General features: G+C 43.2%; 1 protein-coding gene and 2 long non-coding RNA genes across 6 annotated transcripts; 1 reads left to right on the forward strand and 2 right to left on the reverse strand.

Annotated features, from left to right (window-relative positions):
* Window positions 1-375: 375 nt before the first annotated feature.
* On the reverse strand, window positions 376-1052 carry LOC128608348 (uncharacterized). Its single transcript, XR_008386053.1, has 2 exons — window positions 915-1052; window positions 376-720 (listed from the first exon to the last, which is right to left on the reverse strand). It is a non-coding gene; the product is annotated as an uncharacterized LOC128608348 (long non-coding RNA).
* Window positions 1053-1105: 53 nt separating this feature from the next.
* Window positions 1106-5581, reverse strand: LOC128608346 (uncharacterized). Its single transcript, XR_008386051.1, has 5 exons — window positions 3539-5581; window positions 2866-2923; window positions 2371-2733; window positions 1762-1886; window positions 1106-1419 (listed from the first exon to the last, which is right to left on the reverse strand). It is a non-coding gene; the product is annotated as an uncharacterized LOC128608346 (long non-coding RNA).
* zgc:153738 (uncharacterized protein LOC558115 homolog) lies at window positions 1869-23033 on the forward strand. Of its 4 annotated transcripts, none has more exons than XM_053625946.1 (20): window positions 1869-2108; window positions 6340-6697; window positions 10756-11083; window positions 11804-11923; window positions 12001-12192; window positions 12344-12415; window positions 13201-13409; window positions 13554-13638; window positions 17306-17395; window positions 17576-17651; window positions 17867-17973; window positions 18123-18209; window positions 18293-18354; window positions 18841-18923; window positions 19111-19218; window positions 19326-19525; window positions 19906-19992; window positions 20117-20294; window positions 21619-21857; window positions 22332-23033. In XM_053625946.1, the coding sequence occupies exons 2-20, from the start codon at window positions 6687-6689 to the stop codon at window positions 22449-22451; spliced, it is 2454 nt and encodes an 817-aa protein (XP_053481921.1). In that variant the 5' UTR covers window positions 1869-2108; window positions 6340-6686; the 3' UTR covers window positions 22452-23033. The 4 variants fall into 4 exon arrangements, with proteins under 4 accessions (XP_053481921.1, XP_053481923.1, XP_053481920.1 ...); XM_053625948.1 differs by lacking the exon at window positions 1869-2108 and adding an exon at window positions 5696-5903 and having other exon boundaries at window positions 20117-20237; XM_053625945.1 differs by lacking the exon at window positions 1869-2108 and adding an exon at window positions 5697-5903.
* The last annotated feature ends 1725 nt before the right edge of the window (window positions 23034-24758 follow it).

Consider the following 24758-nt stretch of genomic DNA (forward strand, 5'->3'; position numbering starts at 1 on the left):
GTCTAACAAAATTGAAGACAATATTACTTTAACCTCCTTGCAGAGACAACCTTGTTTTTTTTTTTAAAAATAAGTAAAACAAAGGTAATCTATAGTTATTTTAAACTCATATTTAATCTATAACCCCAGCTGGGTGTTAGACTGAACCCCACACAGACACATGCAGACTGCCCTGAACTGCTGTTTAAAAAGTCCTGCAGTCTGTGCATAAATGAAAAAAGCTTTTAGTGACATCTAGTGGCGTGGATTTTAAACTGCTTCAACTGGCTCACATGAGAATTTGTTTTCTGTAGTCCCTTGTGGAATCAACACATTAACCAGAGTTTAAAGTAAAAAATATATACATATATAACAATATGTATGAGTGTACAAGAGTAAAAGTTTGGAGAGTTTATTTAACACATTATTTCACTATTTCAACACATTCTATGTATATCCAATAAACTAACATTGTAACATAATATACACTTGTATACAAAAGTTTCAGCACCCCAGACAAATAGGTGATTTTTTTTTTTTAATTATAAAATGAAGTGAAAAGAAGTCAACATAACCACTGAAGAAAAAAAACTTTATATTTGATGAACTGGAAAAAAAAAAGAGAAGAAAACAAACAGGAACTGTTGCATGCAAAAAAAAAAGAGAAAAAAGTTTGCACACCCTTCCAGTTGTAAAAACTCATAACTTAATGAACTTGTTAAGTCTTGCTTGGTCCAGAGCCTTTGAGAGAGAGAGAGAGAGAGAGAGAGAGAGAGTTGCTTCAACTCTGTTCACTCCAATGGATCCATTTTATTCCTTATTACACGTATATTTCAGGAATATTGTAGGAAGAGAGCATCCTATTGCTACATATTTGTGTAAGCAAAAACGTACAGGTGAAGGGTTTTAGGCATTGTTATTCTGTTGGCTATCACCTGTCTATATAATGTTTCAGCCCAGGTGATTTCTAAATTGATGGCAAAGGTAGAGGGGGAAACCATCCATTCGCCGTCCTCTCTCTGATCGATCAGAGCATCCCCATGCAGCACAGCACACCATGGCGGACATGGTGTACACAAGGACAACACTGAGGAAACGACACGGACAAAAAACGCTTGACGTGCTTTTCAGTTTATTCGAAATTTATTTCTAAATCCGTTGCTGTAAATGAGTGCATAGCATAAGTCAAAAGACATCAAATATATATGATAATATGTGTATAAACGTGTGTTTTAAGTTGTTTTTCCATCGGAATATATGATCTATTCATGTATATTTTAATACGTGCAGGGCTGCATGAGAATTGTAAACATTAAGGTTAATTAAAATTTGCCTTTCACTTATTTGCAATGGACTTTCTAAGACAGCACACTTAGCATCATGCTAGCCCATTGTGCAGTCAGTCGACAATCGCTGATAGTCTCCTGTCTCTTGCCCTGTCTGAAAGTCATAAAGATTACATTTAGTGATTGCGCTTGACTAACTTACAAATTTAAGAATATTAAAATATAGATATAAATGAATAGATTCATTTAAAACAACAGCAACACGGTCTTTAACCATGGCGTGTTAACAAGGCAGGTAATAGGCCACACTAATCCTCAAATATTAATGGATTTTTTTATATTATTTTTTAACATCATTGATGTAACTATATACACATAGTCTGTGTGTTATATAAATGTTTTAAATCAATGCATGTATTGACTACTAATGATCAAAAAACGCAAAGTTCTGTCTCTCTCGCTCTAACTCGATGGATTCAAATAGACCGCCAAGTACTTCCGGGATCTATCTGAAGTCTCCACGCATCACGTGACGATCAAAGCGTCCTGAACTTCCACTGACGTAACAAAGACTCCTACTTGGACAGGTCAAGACTTGCCTTTTGGAAGCTTCAAAGGGAACTGTGTGAAGTCAAGGTGACCAAAAAAAAACAAAAACAGAGAGAACTCGCTGTATTTTGAGCAGAAAGGACATTTTCTGACAGTTATTCGCTCATTGGAGCAGTTAAGCGCGAGCACAAGCGCCTTATTTACTATTATTGTGATCTGCGCATGCGCAAAACCACCACAACCGTTCCCTGCGGTATTTGGATATTAATATTCAAACAGCGCCATGTCTCACAGGTGAGTATCCTGCAGACTCAATTTAGCTTTCTCTGGACTTAAAATAATAATAATTATACAGTTTACTTTCTAAAATATTTGTTTCCTCAATAGTAAACCCTGTCAGTGCACTATATCACATAATATGAAATATATAATGCATATAATTCATATCTGAAATCCGGTATCATTTTATTAGTAATAAAAATATAAAAACAGAAAAGTCCTTAGTTTGTTTTTCAAAGAAAAGGAAGGTTACACCACTTAAAATGTCTCCTATTACCTGAAATGTCTCTTTAACTGTATATCTATATTGTAACTATACAGGGCTGTAACCATGATAAACATGTTAGTCAGGTCCACATTGCAGAAAGCTGTAATGTATCACAATGTGTGTGTGTGTGTGTGTGTGTGTGTGTGTGTGTGTGTGTGTGTGTGTGGTGTTCATGAGTCTTATGATCTCTCTAAACCTTCCGTTCACCTCCTCCCCCTAATTTAAAATCTGGATTGCACATGTCTCAGACACATTCATTTCATCGGAATAAATCACGTGTGTGTCGTGCCGCTACAGGAAAATCATCAGCAGCAGGGTGGGTGTGATGAAGCCGAGTTACTGTAGCTACCCCAAAGTGTTTTGTTCCTCTTACTGTACACAAATTTGCCAACAATTACAATTTGTTATTTATTAAAGAAGGACACAGCATACCTTTTTATATATTTATCCTTTTATAGTTACATTTACATGTTGTGAAACTTTGCTCAAACAATTATCACTTACGGTATAGCAGTTATAAACAGTCGGCCCCTCACCAACCGCTTTTTTTTTCTCTCTTGCCCTGAAAACGACAGTTTTACAGAGTTACAGCTTCACGTCTGACTGTTACAAAGCACTCACACTGGAGACTCCTTCCATAAAAATGTAAAAGAAACATCTCTCTCTCTCTCACACACACACACACACACACTCACCATTCCAATGATAATTTTAACATAATAAAAAGCTGAAAGTAATGCAAAACACTGGTATTAAAATTATTGGCACCCCAGAATTCATATCTGGAGAGAGAATAACAGCACTGAGCCTTTTTTTGGGCGGGGGTAATGTCTAACAAAATTGAAGACAATATTACTTTAACCTCCTTGCAGAGGCAACTTTTTTTTTTTTTAAATCAGTAAAACAAAGGTTTTAACAAAACTCATATTTAATCTACAAACCCCAGCTGAGTGTTAGATTGAACCCCACACAGACACATGCAGACTGCCCTGAACTGCTGTTTAAAAAGTCCTGCAGTCTGTGCATAAATGATCAGCTTTTAGTGACATCTAGTGGCGTGGACAGTAGTGTAGTGTTATGGTGCAGCCACCGTTGAGTGGACAGGTGTGAGGTTTTCTGTTCAAGTAGGAGTTAGCAACACCTCATGTGAAACCACAAGGTTCAAAGAGTAACCTACCAGGTCTCTGGATGCCACCACAGCTTTCTCAGCTGCTGCTACTGCACGTACACACGGGGGAAACCCTGCAGCGACTGGATCCAACTTTCCCGAGAATGAGCTGTCCAACCTGTCGCATATGCCATCTCTCTGAGCGGTGCTTCTAGACTGGAATAGTTTAGAATGAAAGTTCTGCGATACGAACACATGCCTAGGATAGATAGAACCCGTTTCTTCGTCCGAGGCTTGGGAATCTTCTGGATTGCAGATACTCATTCGGCTGAGATTTTCTTTCCCTTTGCAGAAATGTCATGCCTTAGAAATCTCACTTCTTGTTGTACATACTGTAATTTGGAGGGACTGGCTTTGTGTCCTTCTTTGGCGAGATTCTGCAACAAATTAATGGTGTCAGTTTCACACTGTGCCCTGGAGAACGTGGTGGAGGTGCTAAGCTGTCCTTTAGCATTTGGTTGTATATCGTTAGTGACTCTCAATACCCCCAACACGAGCGGGTGAAAGTGTAAGGACGTCCGTTAAATATGAATGCAAACCCAAACTGTCTTTATCAAGAGATGTACTGAAAAAAACGCATTAGCTAAATCTACGACTGAAAACCATTCGCTATTTGCTGGCACTTGGCGTAATGTAGTGTAAGGATTTGGCACGTCTGGAGCTCTCTATTTTACTGCTGCATTAACCGCTTACAAATCTTCTACAAATGTCCATTCATCACGTGGTAGGGTTTGTTTTTTTGGTTTTTTTTGTGCTTCTTATGCTGGAAATATTGTAGTGCGCACTGACGAATCCGGGCAGGGAACAATGACCCCTGCTTTTAGTAGTGAGTTAAATACTGGCCTAATTCCCTCACTAGCTTCTGATTTAAGAGGGTATTGAGATTGTCTGGGCCTAAAGTCAGATTTGGGCGTGATCACGACTGGTGGTGCACTTCTAATCAGGCCTACGTCATGTTTCCCTTGGGCCCCCAGCCTGAGAGGCACCTTGTTCTATTGTGGGTGTATCTCTAGGGGTGTGGGGTTTGTCCCAAGGTTCAGAAACATTCCCTTGTCATGACATATTACATCCAGGTTAACCTGTCAACAAACGAGAACAGGCTCTAGGCTTGTTATGCATGGACCATTGATAAACACAGAGCACTCTTTCTTTAACAAACGGAGTTCCCAAAGATGAGTCGTCAGTTTCTGTTACTCCCTGAGGTGAGGAGATCAAATTTAAGTGTAAAACACACATTAAGTCCCTGCCCAGTAGATTGACTGGACATGAAGACAAAATTAGGAATTGGTAGTTTACTCTTTTCCCATTTTAATATTCACAAACTAGCGGTTCAGAGAAACGTTCTAATACTGAATGTCCTGTTACACCCATGGAGCGCAGCGACCGTGAACTCATTTTCAGGGATTCTTTTAATTCGCAGTGTTTTATCACTGAATACGTTGCTCCTGAATCTACCAAAAAAGTGCCACTTTGCCCATTAACTACAAGAGATATACATGGTAACTGTGTGAAAGGAGAGGCATTATACTTTAAAAGGTTAAGGGTCATGACTGGTTCAGACATTTGTGAATTGTCAGTCTGACTAATGTTGGATGTGGGTTTGTGAATATACTCCTGTTCTTTGTGAGCTAACTGATAGTTTGGGTGTCTGATGTCACCTCTTCTGTTCCCAGGTGCCTCACCCGTAATTATTATTATTATTATTATTATTATTTATCTCAGTAAAATTTACTTGTGGCTTTAATTTGCCAAATGTATCATGTACCGCTGATATGATGGAATGAGTCAATGGGGCATGCCACTTGATAATAATCCTGCGCCGCTCGCGCTTCTTAATAAGTACTCTCTTTACTTATTTATTGCTCGAACCGGACTCTTTCCGTTAGCAAATATTTTTACCGTTATTATCTCTCTCTCTCTATATATACACCCGTCGGTATATATCTTAGTTTTGAAGCTGTGATCTAAGAAACACCAATATCTCTGCCGTCGCAGAGGCAAAGTTCCTGATACTTCTTATAAGAAATCGCCTCTATGTAATACTTCTCTCAATATAATACATGCATTTCTTTTATCATTTTGACTCCCTTCCATAGAGACAGCAATACACAATGACTTCATAAAATTCTAATTCTAAATTCTCGATGACTCCTACCAGTCAGTGGTAAGGCTACATCGGTCTTTCACTCTACACAACAAAGGGCAAATCGCCTTCGCATCAACACAGACTTCAGGGTGAAACTTTTCCAACTTTTCCACGAGCTTCCTCTGGTTTGCTTGTTGTCCAGAAAAGCTGAAAGACTCGCGCAGCCCGGCCAATAGACGACAAATTGTCGTGTAAATTAGACAACACTCGCAGACTCGCCCTCTGAAGGTAAAAAAGGTTTATTACAGAAAGATGGTTAATACAGGATATAATAAAGCAGGATAGAATAATGAGAGCGCTCTGAAGTGCTTGTGCTGAACCACTACTATATGTATGAAACGCAGAGCATGACACACTTCTGTGTACCGATAAGAAGCAGTTTGAGGCAGTTCAAACAGGCTTTGTTTTGTTTTTAATTTCATTTAAAACAACAGCAGCACGGCCTTTAACCATGGCGTGTTAACAAGGCAGGTAATAGGCCACACTAATCCTCAAATATTAATGGATTTTTTTATATTATTTTTTAACATCATTGATGTAACTATATACACATAGTCTGTGTGTTATATAAATGTTTTAAATCAATGCATGTATTGACTTCTAATGATCAAAAAATGCAAAGTTCTGTCTCTCTCTCTCTCTCTAACTCTATGGATTCAAATAGACCGCCAAGTACTTCCGGGATCTATCTGAAGTCTCCACGAATCACGTGACGATCAAAGCGTCCTGAACTTCCACTGACGTAACAAAGACTCCTACTTGGACAGGTCAAGACTTGCCTTTTGGAAGCTTCAAAGGGAACTGTGTGAAGTCAAGCTGACCAAAAAAAACAAAAACAGAGAGAACTCGCTGTATTTTGAGCAGAAAGGACATTTTCTGACAGTTATTCACTCATTGGAGCAGTTAAGCGCGAGCACAAGCGCCTTATTTACTATTATTGTGATCTGCGCATGCGCAAAACCACCACAACCGTTTCCTGCGGTATTTGGATATTAATATTCAAACAGCGCCATGTCTCACAGGTGAGTATCCTGCAGACTCAATTTAGCTTTCTCTGGACTTAAAAAAAAAAAAAAAATATATATATATATATATATATATATATATATTTTTTTTTAAGTCCAGAGAAAGCTAAAGTGAGTATATATATATATACAGTATACTGTGTGTATATATATATATATATACACACAGTATACTTTTCTAAAATATTTGTTTCCTCAATAGTAAACCCTGTCAGTGCACTATATCACATAATATGAAATATATAATGCATATAATTCATATCTGAAATCCGGTATCATTTTATTAGTAATAAAAATATAAAAACAGAAAAGTTCTTAGTTTGTTTTTCAAAGAAAAGGAAGGTTACACCACTTAAAATGTCTCCTGTTACCTGAAATGTCTTTTTAACTGTATATCTATATTGTAACTATACAGGGCTGTAACCATGATAAACATGTTAGTCAGGTCCACATTGCAGAAAGCTGTAATGTATCACAATGCCAGGGGTGTACTATATCAACTGCTAATTTTTACTTTAATATCATTTTAAAGTCACGCAGTAAACTCACCTTCCACGTTAATTTATGCGGTTGTCCAATCAGCCAATCGTGTATCAGCAGCACAGTGCATGAAATCATACAGATAGAGGTCAAGAGCTTCGTTCACATCAAACATCAGAATGAAGAAAAAGTGTGATAGAAATGAGATGCTCATTATTGAATCGTATTATACCATACATTATATCAAATTTACAAAAAAAATGAACGAACAAAATGTTTAAACCAAAATGAACATTCTGTTCTAGGAGCAAAGCGTTACGTACTGTAATTAATGAGGAAGTGTGCATTTAAACTTATCTTGTGTTTATATCGAGATACTAAAATTTACTAAAAATTTAACTAAAACAGACGAGAGACAGTAGCACCCAACACCCCACCACTATCTCCCCCCAACAACCCACCACTATCTCCCTCCATCACCCCACCACTATCTCCCTCCATCACCCCACCACTATCTCCCCCAACACCCCACCACTATGTCCCCCCAACACCCCACCACTATCTCCCTCCAACACCCCACCACTATCTCCCTCCATCACCCCACCACTATCTCCCCCCAACACCCCACCACTATCTCCCCCCAACACCCCACCACTATCTCCCTCCATCACCCCACCACTATCTCCCTCCAACACCCCACCACTATCTCCCTCCATCACCCCACCACTATCTCCCCCCAACACCCCACCACTATCTCCCTCCATCACCCCACCACTATCTCCCCCCAACACCCCACCACTATCTCCCTCCATCACCCCACCACTATCTCCCTCCAACACCCCACCACTATCTCCCTCCATCACCCCACCACTATCTCCCCCCAACACCCCACCACTATCTCCCTCCAACACCCCACCACTATCTCCCTCCATCACCCCACCACTATCTCCCTCCATCACCCCACCACTATCTCCCCCCAACACCCCACCACTATCTCCCTCCATCACCCCACCACTATCTCCCTCCAACACCCCACCACTATCTCCCTCCATCACCCCACCACTATCTCCCCCCAACACCCCACCACTATCTCCCTCCATCACCCCACCACTATCTCCCCCAACACCTCACCACTATCTCCCCCCAACAACCCACCACTATCTCCCCCCAACCCTCCACCACTATCTCCCTCCAACACCCCACCACTATCTCCCTCCAACACCCCACCACTATCTCCCTCCATCACCCCACCACTATCTCCCTCCATCACCCCACCACTATCTCCCCCATCACCCCACCACTATCTCCCCCCAACACCCCACCACTATCTCCCCCATCACCCCACCACTATCTCCCCCCAACACCCCACCACTATCTCCCCCATCACCCCACCACTATCTCCCTCCATCACCCCACCACTATCTCCCCCATCACCCCACCACTATCTCCCCATCACCCCACCACTATCTCCCCCATCACCCCACCACTATCTCCCCCCAACACCCCACCACTATCTCCCCCAACACCCCACCACTATCTCCCCCATCATCCCACCACTATCTCCCCCCAACACCCCACCACTATCTCCCTCCAACACCCCACCACTATCTCCCTCCAACACCCCACCACTATCTCCCTCCATCACCCCACCACTATCTCCCCTCAACACCTCACCACTATCTCCCCCCAACACCTCACCACTATCTCCCCCCAACCCTCCACCACTATCTCCCTCCAACACCCCAGCACTATCTCCCCCCATCACCCCACCACTATCTCCCTCCATCACCCCACCACTATCTCCCCCCAACACCCCACCACTATCTCCCTCCATCACCCCACCACTATCTCCCTCCAACACCCCACCACTATCTCCCTCCATCACCCCACCACTATCTCCCTCCATCACCCCACCACTATCTCCCCCCAACACCCCACCACTATCTCCCTCCATCACCCCACCACTATCTCCCTCCAACACCCCACCACTATCTCCCTCCATCACCCCACCACTATCTCCCCCCAACACCCCACCACTATCTCCCTCCATCACCCCACCACTATCTCCCCCAACACCTCACCACTATCTCCCCCCAACAACCCACCACTATCTCCCCCCAACCCTCCACCACTATCTCCCTCCAACACCCCACCACTATCTCCCTCCAACACCCCACCACTATCTCCCTCCATCACCCCACCACTATCTCCCTCCATCACCCCACCACTATCTCCCCCATCACCCCACCACTATCTCCCCCCAACACCCCACCACTATCTCCCCCATCACCCCACCACTATCTCCCCCCAACACCCCACCACTATCTCCCCCATCACCCCACCACTATCTCCCTCCATCACCCCACCACTATCTCCCCCATCACCCCACCACTATCTCCCCATCACCCCACCACTATCTCCCCCATCACCCCACCACTATCTCCCCCCAACACCCCACCACTATCTCCCCCAACACCCCACCACTATCTCCCCCATCATCCCACCACTATCTCCCCCCAACACCCCACCACTATCTCCCTCCAACACCCCACCACTATCTCCCTCCAACACCCCACCACTATCTCCCTCCATCACCCCACCACTATCTCCCCCCAACACCTCACCACTATCTCCCCCCAACCCTCCACCACTATCTCCCTCCAACACCCCAGCACTATCTCCCCCCATCACCCCACCACTATCTCCCCCCAACAACCCACCACTATCTCCCCCCAACACCCCAGCACTATCTCCCTCCATCACCCCACCACTATCTCCCCCAACACTCCACCACTATCTCCCCCCAACACCCCACCACTATCTCCCTCCATCACCCCACCACTATCTCCCCCAACACCCCACCACTATCTCCCCCAACACTACACCACTATCTCCCCCCAACACCCCACCACTATCTCCCTCCAACACCCCACCACTATCTCCCTCCATCACCCCACCACTATCTCCCCCAACACTACACCACTATCTCCCTCCAACACCCCACCACTATCTCCCTCCTTCACCCCACCACTATCTCCCCCAACACTCCACCACTATCTCCCCCCAACACCCCACCACTATCTCCCTCCATCACCCCACCACTATCTCCCCCAACACCCCACCACTATCTCCCCCCAACACCCCAGCACTATCTCCCCCCAACAACCCACCACTATCTCCCTCCAACACCCCATCACTATCTCCCTCCATCACCCCACCACTATCTCCCTCCAACACCCCACCACTATCTCCCCCCAACAGCCCACCACTATCTCCCCCCAACAACCCACCACTATCTCCCTCCAACACCCCACCACTATCTCCCCCCAACAACCCACCACTATCTCCCCCAACACCCCACCACTATCTCCCCCCAACACCCCACCACTATCTCCCCCCATGATTATGTTTTGGATGTAATCATATAAACACAGTGTTACTACAAACTTTTCAGTCTCTACGATACATTTATTAATAAAGTTTTAAAACTTTTTCCATGTGTTTATTTAGCAAACGTTTTGATGTCCACTTGTTGTAATGAATGTTGTATACTTAAGTGCACTCGTGTATTGCAGCAGCTGTAACAAACTCTGGACTGAAGCTCATGAGGAACTCGACGATCTTCTGAGCCAGGAGCTTCCCTCCGAGCCCTTACGGCCCGAGAGAGACCGCGTGGTGTTCTTCCAGCGCCTCGTCACCCTGTACGTGCGCTACGTCAGAATCTTCAGGCAGCTGGAGGAGGTCTACGATCAGAACATCCACCCGCAGAAGAGGAGGCTGATCCGGGTCGTGCTAGATGGCGTGATGGGACGCGTGATTGAGCTGAAGAACGAGATGGTGGAGAAGGAGTACTCCGAGTACCATTACATGGACGATATCATCCAGGATTTGAAACTGACGCCTGTACGTTTGTAGTCCCGGTTATGACCCTGTTGGAAAATTGGGTTGCAATTCAAATGTTCGCAGTTCATCGTTTATCTTTTACAATCCCCGGTTCCAAAAAAGTTGGGACGCCGTGTAAAATGTTAATAAATACAGCATGCAATGATTTGCAAATCTCATGAACCCATATGTTGTTCACAATAGAACATAGAAAATAGGAAGTGCACTGTTTTAAGAAAAAAATAAGGTCTTTGGAATTGGGGTCATATTACGTATGTATAAAATTTCAGTAATGCCGATTTGCTTCGTACTCAATCGGCCGTAAATTACCAAGCACGTTCATGCCACATTTACATTAACCACACCCACAAAACTCCATAAATAGCAAAGCGCTCTCTCAGCAGAAACTTCCAGTAATGCAGCTCAGCCATCGCAGCGTGTCGGCCAACACAGGCACACACTAACTCTCCCTCCTTTTATAGGGTGCCATTAGTTTTTCCTGATTAAATGCCGAGACTTATTTATCTTAGTCTATGGATTGTTTTTGAATGACTTTCTATCAACTATCACTCGAGGTTCACATTAGTAAGTCCCAACTTATCCCCCCCCCCCCCCCACTAACTGGATTTTCATGAATATCACATCTCATGTGTTAATTCTCCCGCAAATGGTTTCGGTTTGTTCGTTTCCATTGTTATGATTTTTTTTTTTAACCGTGTCATTCTCCGTCTTTGTTTGTAGGAGGATCTTGAGATTCCAATCCCGAAGTACTTCATTACTGAACGGCGTAAAGAGCTGCAGGAGCGAGCCGCGGTTCTCTCCAGCTTACTGGACCGAAATGGATCGGTGGAGAAAGCACAAGTGTGTGGAAAGTATGCTCTTTTTCTTTTTTTAATCACATGGTCGTGCTGATTCTAAACCTCTCGTATTTCTCTTAGCCTACTGAAGTGCGCGTCCTGAGTCAGGAGGAGGCCATCAGGATCATTCAGGTGTCGGAGAGGGCGCGGCAGGGTCGCCTGAGGGCCAGCATCATGCGGGAGATCCATAAGGATGCGGAGAGATGGAGCAAGACTAAAGCCAAGGATCTCGGCGAAGCTACCGCGCACCAAGCTGCTGTTCGAATCCAGAAGGTGATGTAACTGAGCCACAAGTCTCATTCAGCATTTGTACATCTGTTTTAATTAAAAAAAAATCAAAAAATCTGGTTGTGAGAGGATTTAAAGAACTGCATGGATACAGAGTAAATAAAAAGCTGGAATTTCTTCATCTCCGTCTCTGTAGGTGTGGAAAGGTTACATACAGAGGAAAAGGATGAAGCAGGAGCGTGAAGAGGAGATGATTATGCTGGGCATGGTGAGCTGAACGTCTGTCGTTTCTCAGAGCTGCACGTCTTTATTTATTTTTATTGAACCCTTTCATGCAAAACTGAGAGTCGATTTAAAGCTGTTTTTAGGGAAAGATAAGATCCCAAATCACTTGAGACCATTACGTCCTTTAAAACGAATCATTACCGTGACAATTTTACCATTTACCATCGTAAATCAAAAGAAAATGTGCCAGCCTTAGCTTTTTTTTTTAAAAACAATTATTTATTTTATTTATTTATTCATCTCTGAAATTAACTGCGTCATGCAACAGTCCTAAATTTTGCTATATTTTGTGCAAAAATGATATTTTTTAAGTAATTCTGGTCATAAATATTTTAGGCCTGAATGTTAACTTTTTTTATTTTTTTAATAAACACACTGGAAGATTTTTTTTTTTTATTTCAGGTATTTTTATGGTATTCCTGCATATGGGCAATCTATTTATTTCTTTTTCTTTCATTGAGTGATATTTAGGAAAAAGAAAGTTATATTTGACAATATATATTTGGCAATTTTAAGTAATAAAATATCTAAATAATCTAAATAGGGTTTTAAAAAAATATATATTTTACATGAATTGGTTATTTTAAAAAAAACAAATTATATTATTTGATATAAGAAATGTTAAATATGGTAATTACATATTTACATACTGATGAGGTTCTGTTTGTTTGTTAGTTTTTGTTATTCTAATATAAATGTCCAGTAGAGGTCGCTGTGACCCTGTGTAGTGAGGATGTCTGGTTTCTGGTGTCTCTGTTCTCTCTGTAGTCGATGAAGTCCAGTCTGGGTCCGCCATACCCCACTGTAGTCCTCGCTGAAGACAAGGAAAAAGCCGTGAGGAAGGAGAAGCAGGAGGAGCACGAGGAGGATTATCAGAAAGCTCTGATCTCCATCTACATGAACCTGCGCGAGACCGAGGGTCCTGACATGACGGAGACGATGAAGGATCAGATCAGACAATGGTTCACCGAGTACCAGTGAGTGATTAGATCACACAAAGACATTCACATACATGCACCTACCCTACGTGTGTGTGTGTGTGTGTGTGTGTGTGTGTAATATGTTGTTATGGACTCTACATTTCTCAGGTCGCTATATCTAAAGCTTTATTTTTTGTGCAGTGATGCCACGGGTTCCTTTCCCGAATATCCGGACGAGGAAGAGGGCGGCTCGGCTTGTATTTTCACTAATAAAACACCTGAGCAGGTAAATCGGAAATTTACAAACCTTCCGATAGTTGTGTTAGTATACACAATATAATGCAGTTATTAACACATTTGAGCCTAATAAACATGTTATTAAGCATATGCATTAAAGTATGCATTAATATCAGGGGTGTAATAATTCGGCGATTTGGACCGGTGCGCCGATTTACAGTGCATCCGGAAAGTATTCACAGCGCTTCACTTGTTCCACATGTTGTTATGTTACAGCCGTATTCCAAAACGGATTAAATTCATTATTTTCCTCAAAATTCTGCAAACGATACCCCATAATGACAACGTGAAAGAAGTTTGTTGGAAATCTTTGAAAATTTATTAAAGATAAAAAAACAAAAAAAGTACATGTACATAAGTATTCACAGCCTTTGCTCAATACTTTGTTGAAGCAGCTTTGGCACAATTACAGCCTCAAGTCTTTTTGAGAATGATGCTACAAGCTTGGCACACCTATTTTTGGGCAGTTTCTCCCATTCTTCTTTGCAGGACCTCTCAAGCTCCATCAGGTTGGATGGGGAGCGTCGGTGCACAGCCATTTTCAGATCTCTCCAGAGATGTTCAATCGGGTTAGGGTCGTTGTCCTGTTGGAAGATGAACCTTCACCCCAGTCTGAGGTCCAGAGTGCTCTGGAGCAGGTTTTCATCAAGGATGTCTCTGTACATTGCTGCATTCATCTTTTCCTCGATCCTGACCAGTCTCCCAGTTCCTGCCGCTGATAAACATCCCCACAGCATGATGCTGCCACCACCATGCTTCACTGTAGGGATGGTATTGTCCAGGTGATGACTGGTGCCTGGTTCCCTCCAGACATGACGCTTGCCTTTCAGGCCAAAGAGTTCAATCTTTGTTTCATCAGACCAGAGAATTTTGTTTTTCTCATGGTCTGAGAGTCCTCCAGGCGGGCTGTCATGTGCCTTTTACTGAGGAGTGGCTTCCGTCTGGCCACTCTGCTGCAGAGACGGTTGTTCTCCTGGAAGGTTCTCCTCTCTCCACAGAGACACGCTGGAGCTCTGTCAGAGTGACCATCGGGTTTTTGGTCACCTCCCTGACTAAGGCCCTTCTCCTCCGATCGCTCAGTTTGGCCAGGCGGCCAGCTCTAGGAAGAGTCCTGGTGGTTCCAAACTTCTTCGGATGATGGAGGCCACTGTGCTCATTGGGACCTTCAATGCTGCAGAAATGTTTCTGTACCCTTCCCCAGATCTGTGCCTCGACACAATCCTGTCTCGGAGGTCTACAGACAGTTCCTTGGACTTCATGGCTTGGTTTGTGCTCTGACATGCATTGTTAACTGTGGGACCTTATATAGACAGGTGTGTGCCTTTCCAAATCATGTCCAATCAACTGAATTTACCACAGGTGGACTCCAATCAAGTTGTAGAAACATCTCAAGGATGATCAGTGGAAACAGGACGCACCCGAGCTCAATTTTGAGTGTCATGGTAAAGGCTGTGAATACTTATGTAAATGTGCTTTTTTTGTTTTTTATTTTTAATAAATTTGCAAAGATTTCAAACAAACTTCTTTCACGTTGTCATTATGGGGTATTGTTTGTAGAATTTTTAGGAAAATAATAAATTTAATCCATTTTGGAATAAGACTGTAACATAACAAAATGTGGGAAAAGTGAAGCGTTGTGAATACTTGATGCAACAGTTCATAAATGAAATATAATGGGTTATAATCGATTACAAGTCGAATATAAAACAAAGCTGGTCACTTATCAATCCGAGGCTGATAACCTCAATCATATTGTATTGCCTCAAGTTCGGTGGCATCTTCAAATATCCAACTGTTGCCTTGAGAATCGAATCGCATCGTGTCGGATTCAGTGGTATCACCGTAAAGGATGAACTGTTGCGTTATGATTCGTATCGTATCAGATTCGGCGGTATTGTCGAATATCGAATCGTTTCCTTATGAATTGAATCGTATCATAGCAGATTCAACGGTGTTGTCGAATATCAAATCGTTTCTTTGTGGATTGAATCGCATCGTAGCAGATTCGGCGGTGTTGTTGAATATCGAATAGTTTCTTTATGGATTGAATCGCATCGTAGCAGATTCGGCGGTATTGTCAAATATCGAATCGTTTCCTTATTAATTGAATCGCATCGTAGCAGATTCGGCGGTATTGTCAAATATCGAATCGTTTCCTTATGAATTGAATCGTATCATAGCAGATTCGGCGGTGTTGTCGAATATCGAATCGTTTCTTTATGGATTGAATCACATCGTAGCAGATTCGGCGGTATTGTCGGATATCGAATCGTTTCCTCATGAATTGAATTGTATCGTAGCAGATTCGGCGGTATTGTCAAATATCGAATCGTTTCCTTATGAATTGAATCGCATCGTAGCAGATTTGGCGGTATTGTCGAATATCGAATCGTTTCCTTATGAATTGAATCGTATCGTAGCAGATTCGGCGGTGTTGTCGAATATCGAATCGTTTCTTTATGGATTGAATCGTATCGTAGCAGATTCGGCGGTGTTGTCGAATATCGAATCGTTTCTTTATGAATTGAATCGCATCGTAGCAGATTCGGCGGTATTGTCGAATATTGAATCGTTTCCTTATGAATTGAATCGTATCGTAGCAGATTCGGCGGTGTTGTTGAATATCGAATAGTTTCTTTATGGATTGAATCGCATCGTAGCAGATTCGGCGGTATTGTCGAATATCGAATCGTTTCCTTATGAATTGAATCGTATTGTAGCAGATTCGGCGGTGTTGTCGAATATCGAATCGTTTCTTTATGGATTGAATCGTATCGTAGCAGATTCGGCGGTGTTGTCGAATATCGAATCGTTTCTTTATGGATTGAATCACATCGTAGCAGATTCGGCGGTATTGTCGAATATCGAATCGTTTCCTCATGGATTGAATCGTATCGTAGCAGATTCGGCGGTATTGTCGAATATTGAATCGTTTCCTCATGGATTGAATCGTATCGTAGCAGATTCGGCGGTATTGTCGAATATCGAATCGTTTCCTTATGAATCGAATTTGTAGCGTATCGTTTTGTATCAGGTTCAATTATACCTTTAAATATTAAACCACTGCCTTCGTATCGTATTATGTCAGATCCGGTGTTATAGTCAAATATCGAATCATTGACTCACGAATCAAGATTGTGTCACATTGCGTCAGATCCAGTGCTATCAGATCATATTTACATATCATATGTATTATATGCTTTAATACTGTACCGTATATATGTTACACAATATATAGTACCACTGAAGCATCTCCATGTCAAAAAAACGTTTTAATTTGGTGTCATCATTAAGGAATAAAACACTGTGTGTCGTGCTGTTATAGTAAAATAATCAACGACCGAGTGTTGTGATGAAGCGGCGTTACTCTGACCACCCGGAAGCTGATTGTCTTCCTGTAACAGCTCGTCTCCAAGCGTTTTTATTCCTTTCATAATACTGCAACATGTCTCAAACTGATTCATTTATTCATTAAAGAACAACACGTCATGCTTATTTATTTATTTATTTATTTGTTTATTTATTTATTTTTATCTGGTTGTAGTTACGTATAACGTTGTGGATTGTCTGCAAAACTTGTTCCTGTCCTCACTTGCGTTATAGCAGCTATAAATGTTCTACGATGTTGTCTGACTGTTTTGTGAAACCGAATGCAGCTGATGGAAGAGCTGGCAGCTAAAAGAGCGGAGGAAGAAAACAAAATGCAGAAAGGCAAAGGGACAAAGGTGACCGGGAAAGAAGAGGAGGTACGCACGATCTGATCATCTCAGCATCACAGACAGTCTCCCCGTCACGTTATAGCTTCACGTGTAACGATGCGGGGAATGCTTGTGCAATAGGTTTTTTTTTTTTACTCTTGACGCTCGGAATAGTGCGCCGTAGAGCGCGTAGAGTGTAGCTTGTGATATTTATTGGCCCGTTTACAGGAAAAGGAACCTGGACTGAAGCTGACGCCGTCCGAGTTTCTGTCCGAGCTACAGACGGGCCACAAGACGTTTACAGGTGAGTCGGGCGTGTTCACGTGTACCCGCTTTGTAGCTCTCAAGCACACTGTCGTATAAAGACGATCTGTCTGTAGACCTGAGACTACCGATGCATTATTAAAGCCAAATTTACAGCATTTCGTTACCCGAGACGTCTCCGCAGTCCTGTATTTAAATCTCGCCGTTTATTATATCGGTCCATCAACTAAGCTTGAACTACGTTCTCACACACAGAGGTCTGGCGAAACCGTGACGAGTCGAAGAACTTCAGCCAAAGACACGAAGCAGAGCTCATTAAAGAGGAGAAGAGGAAAGAGCTCGAGGCGGAAATAAGACTGCAGGTCAAATGAAAACGTGCTTGTTGTGTGTTTTTTTTCTTCTTTTTTTCCTCCTAATGTGGCCAGGATGCTTACATTTTAAGACCCAAATCTTAAGCAGGACCCTGGCGGAAAAAACTTCCTGACGCGCCTTTTTACGCTCGTGTGTTCAGGTGGACGAGCTGATGAGGCAGGAGCTCGCTAGTTGGAAGTTATCCGTGGAAGGAAAAAAAGGCGGGAAGGCCAAGCCTGCAGGAAAGGTTCTGATCGTCTAATACACCTCGTTCTGTCGAGATCCGTGTTCGCTGATTGGTTAAACGTGTCCGTTTTACTTTACACGCAGAAGAAGAAGCCACCAAAGGCTGAGAAGAAGAAAAAGAAAGAGCGAGACCTTACAGCCGACAGGTGACTTGGTTCTCTGTGTTTTTAAATATGCGTTTGACGTAAGAGAATAAAACACGCGGTGGCATTCTGAAATTATTTAGTAAAGGATGGCACGTGTTGTACTTTTTATCCATTTGTTGCTACATTTAATGTTGCTCGTTCCTGTACAGCAGCTCTAAACGTTCTGTTCATACCCTCTCTTCTGTCCTGAAGATGTCGGAAAACCGTCACAAAGCACTGACGCTGGAGACTCCTTCCCTAAATCTCGAATAAACACATTTCTCCTTACAGAAATCGCAACCGTGTGAACGATTTACGGAGGTTTATATTGTAATCTGTCTGTGCGGGTGCGTCTGCCGCACACGTCCCCGTGAACGAGCTGTTACTATGGAAACGATATCGTATTAGAACGGGCGCATTAATACAAACCTGTGATTTGCAGAATCCGGAATTCACCAGTGTAAAGTAAAGTATATTTGATTTTTTTTTTTTTAATTCTCTCACCAGGAGCGTCGAGTCGCTGTATGAAGAGCTGGCGGTGGAGGGCCTGCTGAAACCATCCACTAACGTGAGACTACACGACTTCATAGGTACGGACGTTTTAACGTCCGGGTTGTGTTAGCGTTGGGTGCGTCGTTTAAGACGTGACTAGGAGAGTTCATCATGATGTTCGCTCCACCATTCAACAGCTGTCTGTGTACTGTCTACACTTTTGGGAAACTCAGTCCTAGTTGGTCATAAAGCGCTTATCAATGCCTCTAAAATCTCCGATTACAGGAGACTACAGCTACCTCGGTACGACCCTGAGGCAGACCGACATCGAACCCATGCCTTCGTTATCGGACGTGCGCCAAGTCATATCTCTCTGTGCCGTCTTACCGCTGGGTGCGTAGTTCAGTCCGTTCTCAGATCCGTGTGTTTTGAGCTAAATGAAAGAAAATCTCTCTCGATCTCTCACGTGTTCTCACTCGGTCTTTTTTGCTCTGCTGAAGGTTCCCAGGTGATCCATGAGAAAGCCCCTCTAGTAAAGTCCATACTCCTGGTGGGGCCTTCAGGAGTGGGGAAGAAGATGCTAGTCCATGCTATCTGTCAGGAGACGGGAGCTAACCTGTTTGACCTTTCCCCTTTGAACCTGGTGGGGAAGTATCCAGGGAAGAGTGGGCTCCAGATGATGCTGCACATGGTGTTTAAGGTGAAGCTACCGTGTCGTAGATAAGATATGCGGTCTTAGAAGATCGACGGAGAGTTTTACATCTCTTTCACTTCTTTAATCACTCTAACTGCCTCCAAAACGACAGCAAACGCAGACGTCCTCCTCGCCACCAGAGTTACGCCAGTCTTTATTTCATTTCCATACCAAGCTACGCTGGTTAGTTAGCCGATACTAGCTAGGACCGGTAAGAGCGTTGTAATGCTTTACGGTGTTCGCGTCACATGAGCTCATTTTTTATTCTCATCAGTACAAAAAAAAAGACTTATTGTTGATCCCAAGTGTTTGAAGCTAATAAAGGACTTCCATAATAAGCAGAATTGGGAATTGAAATGATTTTGGGAATTTCATGTCCTCTCCAGGTTGCCAGATTGATGCAGCCATCTGTGGTATGGATCGGAGACGCTGAAAAAATGTTTTATAAGAAAATACCAAAGGAGGAGAAAGCGGTAATTTGCTCAAAATGTTATTCTTAAATTATATAAATCTATATTAACACCTGGATGGAAGTGTTTGAAGTTTAAACACATTGCTTGCTTTTTTAAAAATTTATTTATTTATTTTTACTTACAGTTAGATCCAAAGCGGCTCAAGAAAGATCTGCCCAAAATCCTTAAAACTCTCAAAGGTGAAGACCGTATCCTTATCGTAGGGACGACAAACAATCCTCTCAACGCAGACCTAAAGTCTCTGTGTAAGCTTTACAGCAAGATCATCCTCATACCACGGCCGGACTACGCCTCGCGATTCGGTATGTGATCCGAACCGTATCGACTCAGGAGTATAAATATATGCCTGGACGCATTATGATCATGCTAATTTAGTTTCGTTAAGAAGATACAGAAGAAATCCAGTAGCAGAAATAAGTTTTACTTTATAAGACGTGAAAAACGAATACGATGAATGTCAAATTATATTTTGAAAAGAAGATTCAGGGGCGGATTCAGGGATTCGGGGACCCTAGGCGAAATATAGGTATGGGGCCTTCGTTTCAGTGTTTTGACGCCGATATTTACATTTTAATAGCCATAATCAGGGGTGGACCTGGGGGTGGGGGGTGGGGGGGGGGGTTTGGTTTGAGACAGTCATGAATTAAGCATTCTGTTGTTGTTGTTTTTTTTAGAAAAACATAATTAATTAGCAAAAAATAAAAAATAAAACTAAAAATATAGCGTTTTGCGGGACTGGGGGGGATTGCCGACCTTTGCCTAATGGTAAAGTCCGCCCCTCTTTCTATCGATTTATTTATTTACAAGAACCACAATAATTCTCAGATTATCAGTAGAGATAAGTCAAAATATAACGCACAGCAATCAGTGACGGTGTGGTGTGATGAAGCAGAGTTATAACGGCACATCTCAAAGTGTTTTATTTCTCTTACACCACAGCAATTTACCAACATTTACGATTTTCACGCGATATCGTACTTTCTGTCCATTTCTAGTTACGTTTAATGTTTTGGAACGTCGGTGAAACGAGTTCGTTCCTGTTCTCGCTCACGTTACAGCAGCTATAAACCGTCGTTCCTCATCAGCCCTCTCTGTTTTCTCTCTCTTCAAATAAATACGTTTTTTTTTTTTTTAAAAAACGCGGCTTGTCGTGTTCCTGAGAAACCGCAAAGAAGCGTGAACCCGTGAGCGTGAAGTTACGGCTTTACCTCCGAGTGTTACGGAGCACCGAGACTGGAGACTCCTCCTGTAAACGTTACATAAACATCTCTGAAACGTATCAAAAAAATGTATTTAATCCATTTACGTGGCGCGTGTGTCGTACGAGGACCTGTGAATGAGGTGTAACTATTGCTATAGAAACAATAACGTATAAGAACGATCGAATTAATATAAACCTGCACTACCTTCAGAGCTGCTCTTATAGACAATTAATCAGCACCTTCTGACCAATCAGAATCCGGGATTCGACAGCGCCGTGGTGTAAATAATAAGTAAGATCTGGTTTCAGATCTGCTGTAGTTTTAATACGAGGGGTTTTCAGTTGGAGTTCGTCGCATCGTTCGAGTCGTATTCCGCAGGTTTTGGGTTTGAATAAAAGCGTAGGTGCCGTGTGTTTTCCTGTAGTCTTGTGGAAGGAGCTGATCCGGCGGAACGGCGGCGTTGTGACCAGCGCCCTGGACCTCAGCTCCCTGGTGAAGATCTCAGACGGATACACGCCGGGTCACATGGTGCGCGTGGTGAAGGGGATCCTGACGGAGCGGCGCATTCAGCAGCTCTCTAAACGCCCGCTGACCGCCGCCGAGTTCGTCTCGCCTCTCGCCAAGATCGACCCCGTGTTCCAGGACAAAGAGGAAGCCCTCAAAGTAATGCAATGATGGATGGATGGATGGATGGATGGATGGTTTATAGATCCCACTAATGAAGAGCATTGAATAAAACGATAGACTGAGTGGCCAGTTTATTAGGAATACTGATGTAGTAACAACACAAACCCCCCGGCTCTGTGTGAAAGAAAGAGGCAGAGATAGAATAAATCATTTTTTAAATATCAGAATATACAATATACTGTATTTCACAGTCTCCAGAGACTGCGCTATAACGTGTGACGTAGTGAACGATGATGAATTTCCCGCCTCGGGATTCCCTCAAGGGTCCTTTGGCTAGTTAAGGGTTCTACTTTGAACATTTTCATGGTTTCCCCACCGAGACAAACCAGAGAAACCCGGCGCAAGGCGTTAAAATACGACCAGATCTCAGTAGCGCACTCGGACGTTCAGCGTTTTGTAACTCGGACGCCTGATGTGTTTGTTTGTTTGTTTGTTTGTTTATTTCCACAGAGCTGGTATGCGAATACTCCTCTGGGTAAGAAGAGAACGCGGGCCGCTTTAGGGCTGGACGCAGAGGAAGACGAGGCAGCTGAAGGAGGCAAAGACGACAAGAAGAAAGGAAAGAAGTGACTCGGACGTAGACTCGACCCACGACTGTATCGCATTCCACGTACAATAAAACAGTGCAGTTCAAAAATAAAACACGTTTTTAGAGTCACGTTTCTCTGGAGTCAGGACGTGAAACGTGAAGTTTGTACAGAAATGAGTACGTCGGCATTCCAGAGATGTTTTCTGAGATGTCGATTAGAATTATTAGACCAAAAGGAAATCCTTTAGTAAGAGAACTAACAAGCGATGGGAAATATCCTAAGAATGTTTTTTTTTGTTTTTTTGCCATTTAAAGCTACAAGATGTGAGATTTTGGAATTCTCTTCTAGAAAAACACATTCGCAAGGAACTTGCGCAGGAGCATTTGGAAGACGCCCTCGTTCAGGGTGCCTTACGTTTATCTTATTTCATATCTGAGCAGTTAATATTCTTGCCCAAGAGCCCGGCGGTGTCAGCTCGGTCCTGCTGGGGTTCGAACTCACGACCGTCCAGTCAGACGTCCACTGTCTTAACCACCGAGCTACCGCCACCGATGAACGTAACTATATGCGGATAAAAAGTACAACATGTTTTTAACAGGAATTAAACATTTCAGGACGCGCGCTTGTGTGTGTGTGTGTGTGTGTGTGTGTGTGTGTTAGGGTGTTTCATCGGTAACACTTTACAATAACGGTACATGAATAATCATGCACTAATTAAAACCTGAACTAATCCTTATTCAAATACGATCTAACGACGAGTTAAGGCGTGCACTAATCAACAACTAATCACGAGCTAACCTGGATTACGATGCGAGTCTTATGAATTCGTGCGTCGATAACGACCGCCTTAAGGTTATCTCTACATTAGTTGGTGATTAGTACCCGCCTTCACTCATCGTTAATGCATATTTTAGCATACGACCCGAGGCGATGCGCAGAGAGCAGTGTGCGTTGCTGTTTTATTCGATTAAAACGTTGCTTAAAAAAATGGATCTTTAGTTTTATGAACATACTTTTGACTTTGAGTCTTTTAAACGGATGAACGTGAGGATACACCGTGTTTATATATTACTATGCTATAAGGTAAACTAAGGCTTCAGGAGTCCGCTTGTCCACAGCTGCAGCGATCAAGAAGGCCAAAACGGACCAATAAAACACTACAGAGGGTTTAATTTGTCCTCTCTTACAGATAAATATTAAGTTTGCTACGACGATCACTCCAGGTACTCCGAGAGGGCGGGGTATCGGAGGAATAGCTTGATGCTGAGTAATACTGTGTGCATGTTGTACTGAAGTCCTCACAAATCCAGTCGCATTTCCAACAGTGTGTGCTTGTTACTTAACTAATCACTCGTACAGTACATGTATGTCAGGACTAGGATTGGAACCGAGAGCACAATGTTTTACATTTCTGAACGGATCTCGATACTGAATTTACAAACACGTACTACGTCCGTAAATAATCACGGGGTGCACGTGAAGGAAAAAGACTATCCTTGCTTTCTGAAACCTACACCAGAGCTAGGAGCCGTACGCAGCGGTGAAGAGGTGGTATGTGATTCGGGATAGTTTCAAGGTCGGCTAATAGGAGAAGGGGATTTGGGGCCTCGGTTAGAGCCGCAGCTCTGTGATTGGTCTCGGGTGAAGCTGTGAAACTGAGACGCTCCCCTCAGACGGGGGATTTAAGAGATTATCTCAGAGCAACAAATGGCCAGGGGATCAGCGTTCACAAATCCAGATACATGTGTGTTTCTGCCGTGTTTCTGCTCTCTGAACTTCACCACCGTTACGATACATGAAGCACTTTCACGTTTCGTTCGGTTTGGTGAGAAACGCCTCGCTGATACCGATTCGATGCCGTAAAGGTCAGGTTCTCCGTGGTTCCCCGCCGCATGCCCATGGTGTCACGGGAAGCGGTGCTCGGATTTGGTCTTGCGCAACCTCTGCTCACGTTGAGACCGCAATAACGATGGCTGGCTCTATAAACGTCCGGGCGGATGATGAATTTCCATCGATAACATCACGTCTGGAGTCGGTTCTGTACCCGCGTACGCAGTCGTTAAGATTCCTGTCATCACGGAGGAAAGAAACGGGACCGCAGGAAACGTGAAACGCATAACAACGTGCTCGGACCTTTAAAGCTTACGTGCCACATTCCACCGCGCTATTTTTAACGTAGCGACGGACCATTAATGGAGTCTTGTTTTCTTTATATTACTAAGCTAAGGCTTCAGGAGTCCAAAACGGACCAATAAAACACTGCGGAGGGTTTCATTTGTCCTCTCTTACTGATAAATATTAAGCTTGCTATGACGATCGCTCCAAGTACTCCGAGAGGGCGGGGTAT

The sequence above is a fragment of the Ictalurus furcatus genome, chromosome 5 (assembly GCF_023375685.1).
Source record: "Ictalurus furcatus strain D&B chromosome 5, Billie_1.0, whole genome shotgun sequence".
NCBI lineage: Eukaryota > Metazoa > Chordata > Actinopteri > Siluriformes > Ictaluridae > Ictalurus > Ictalurus furcatus.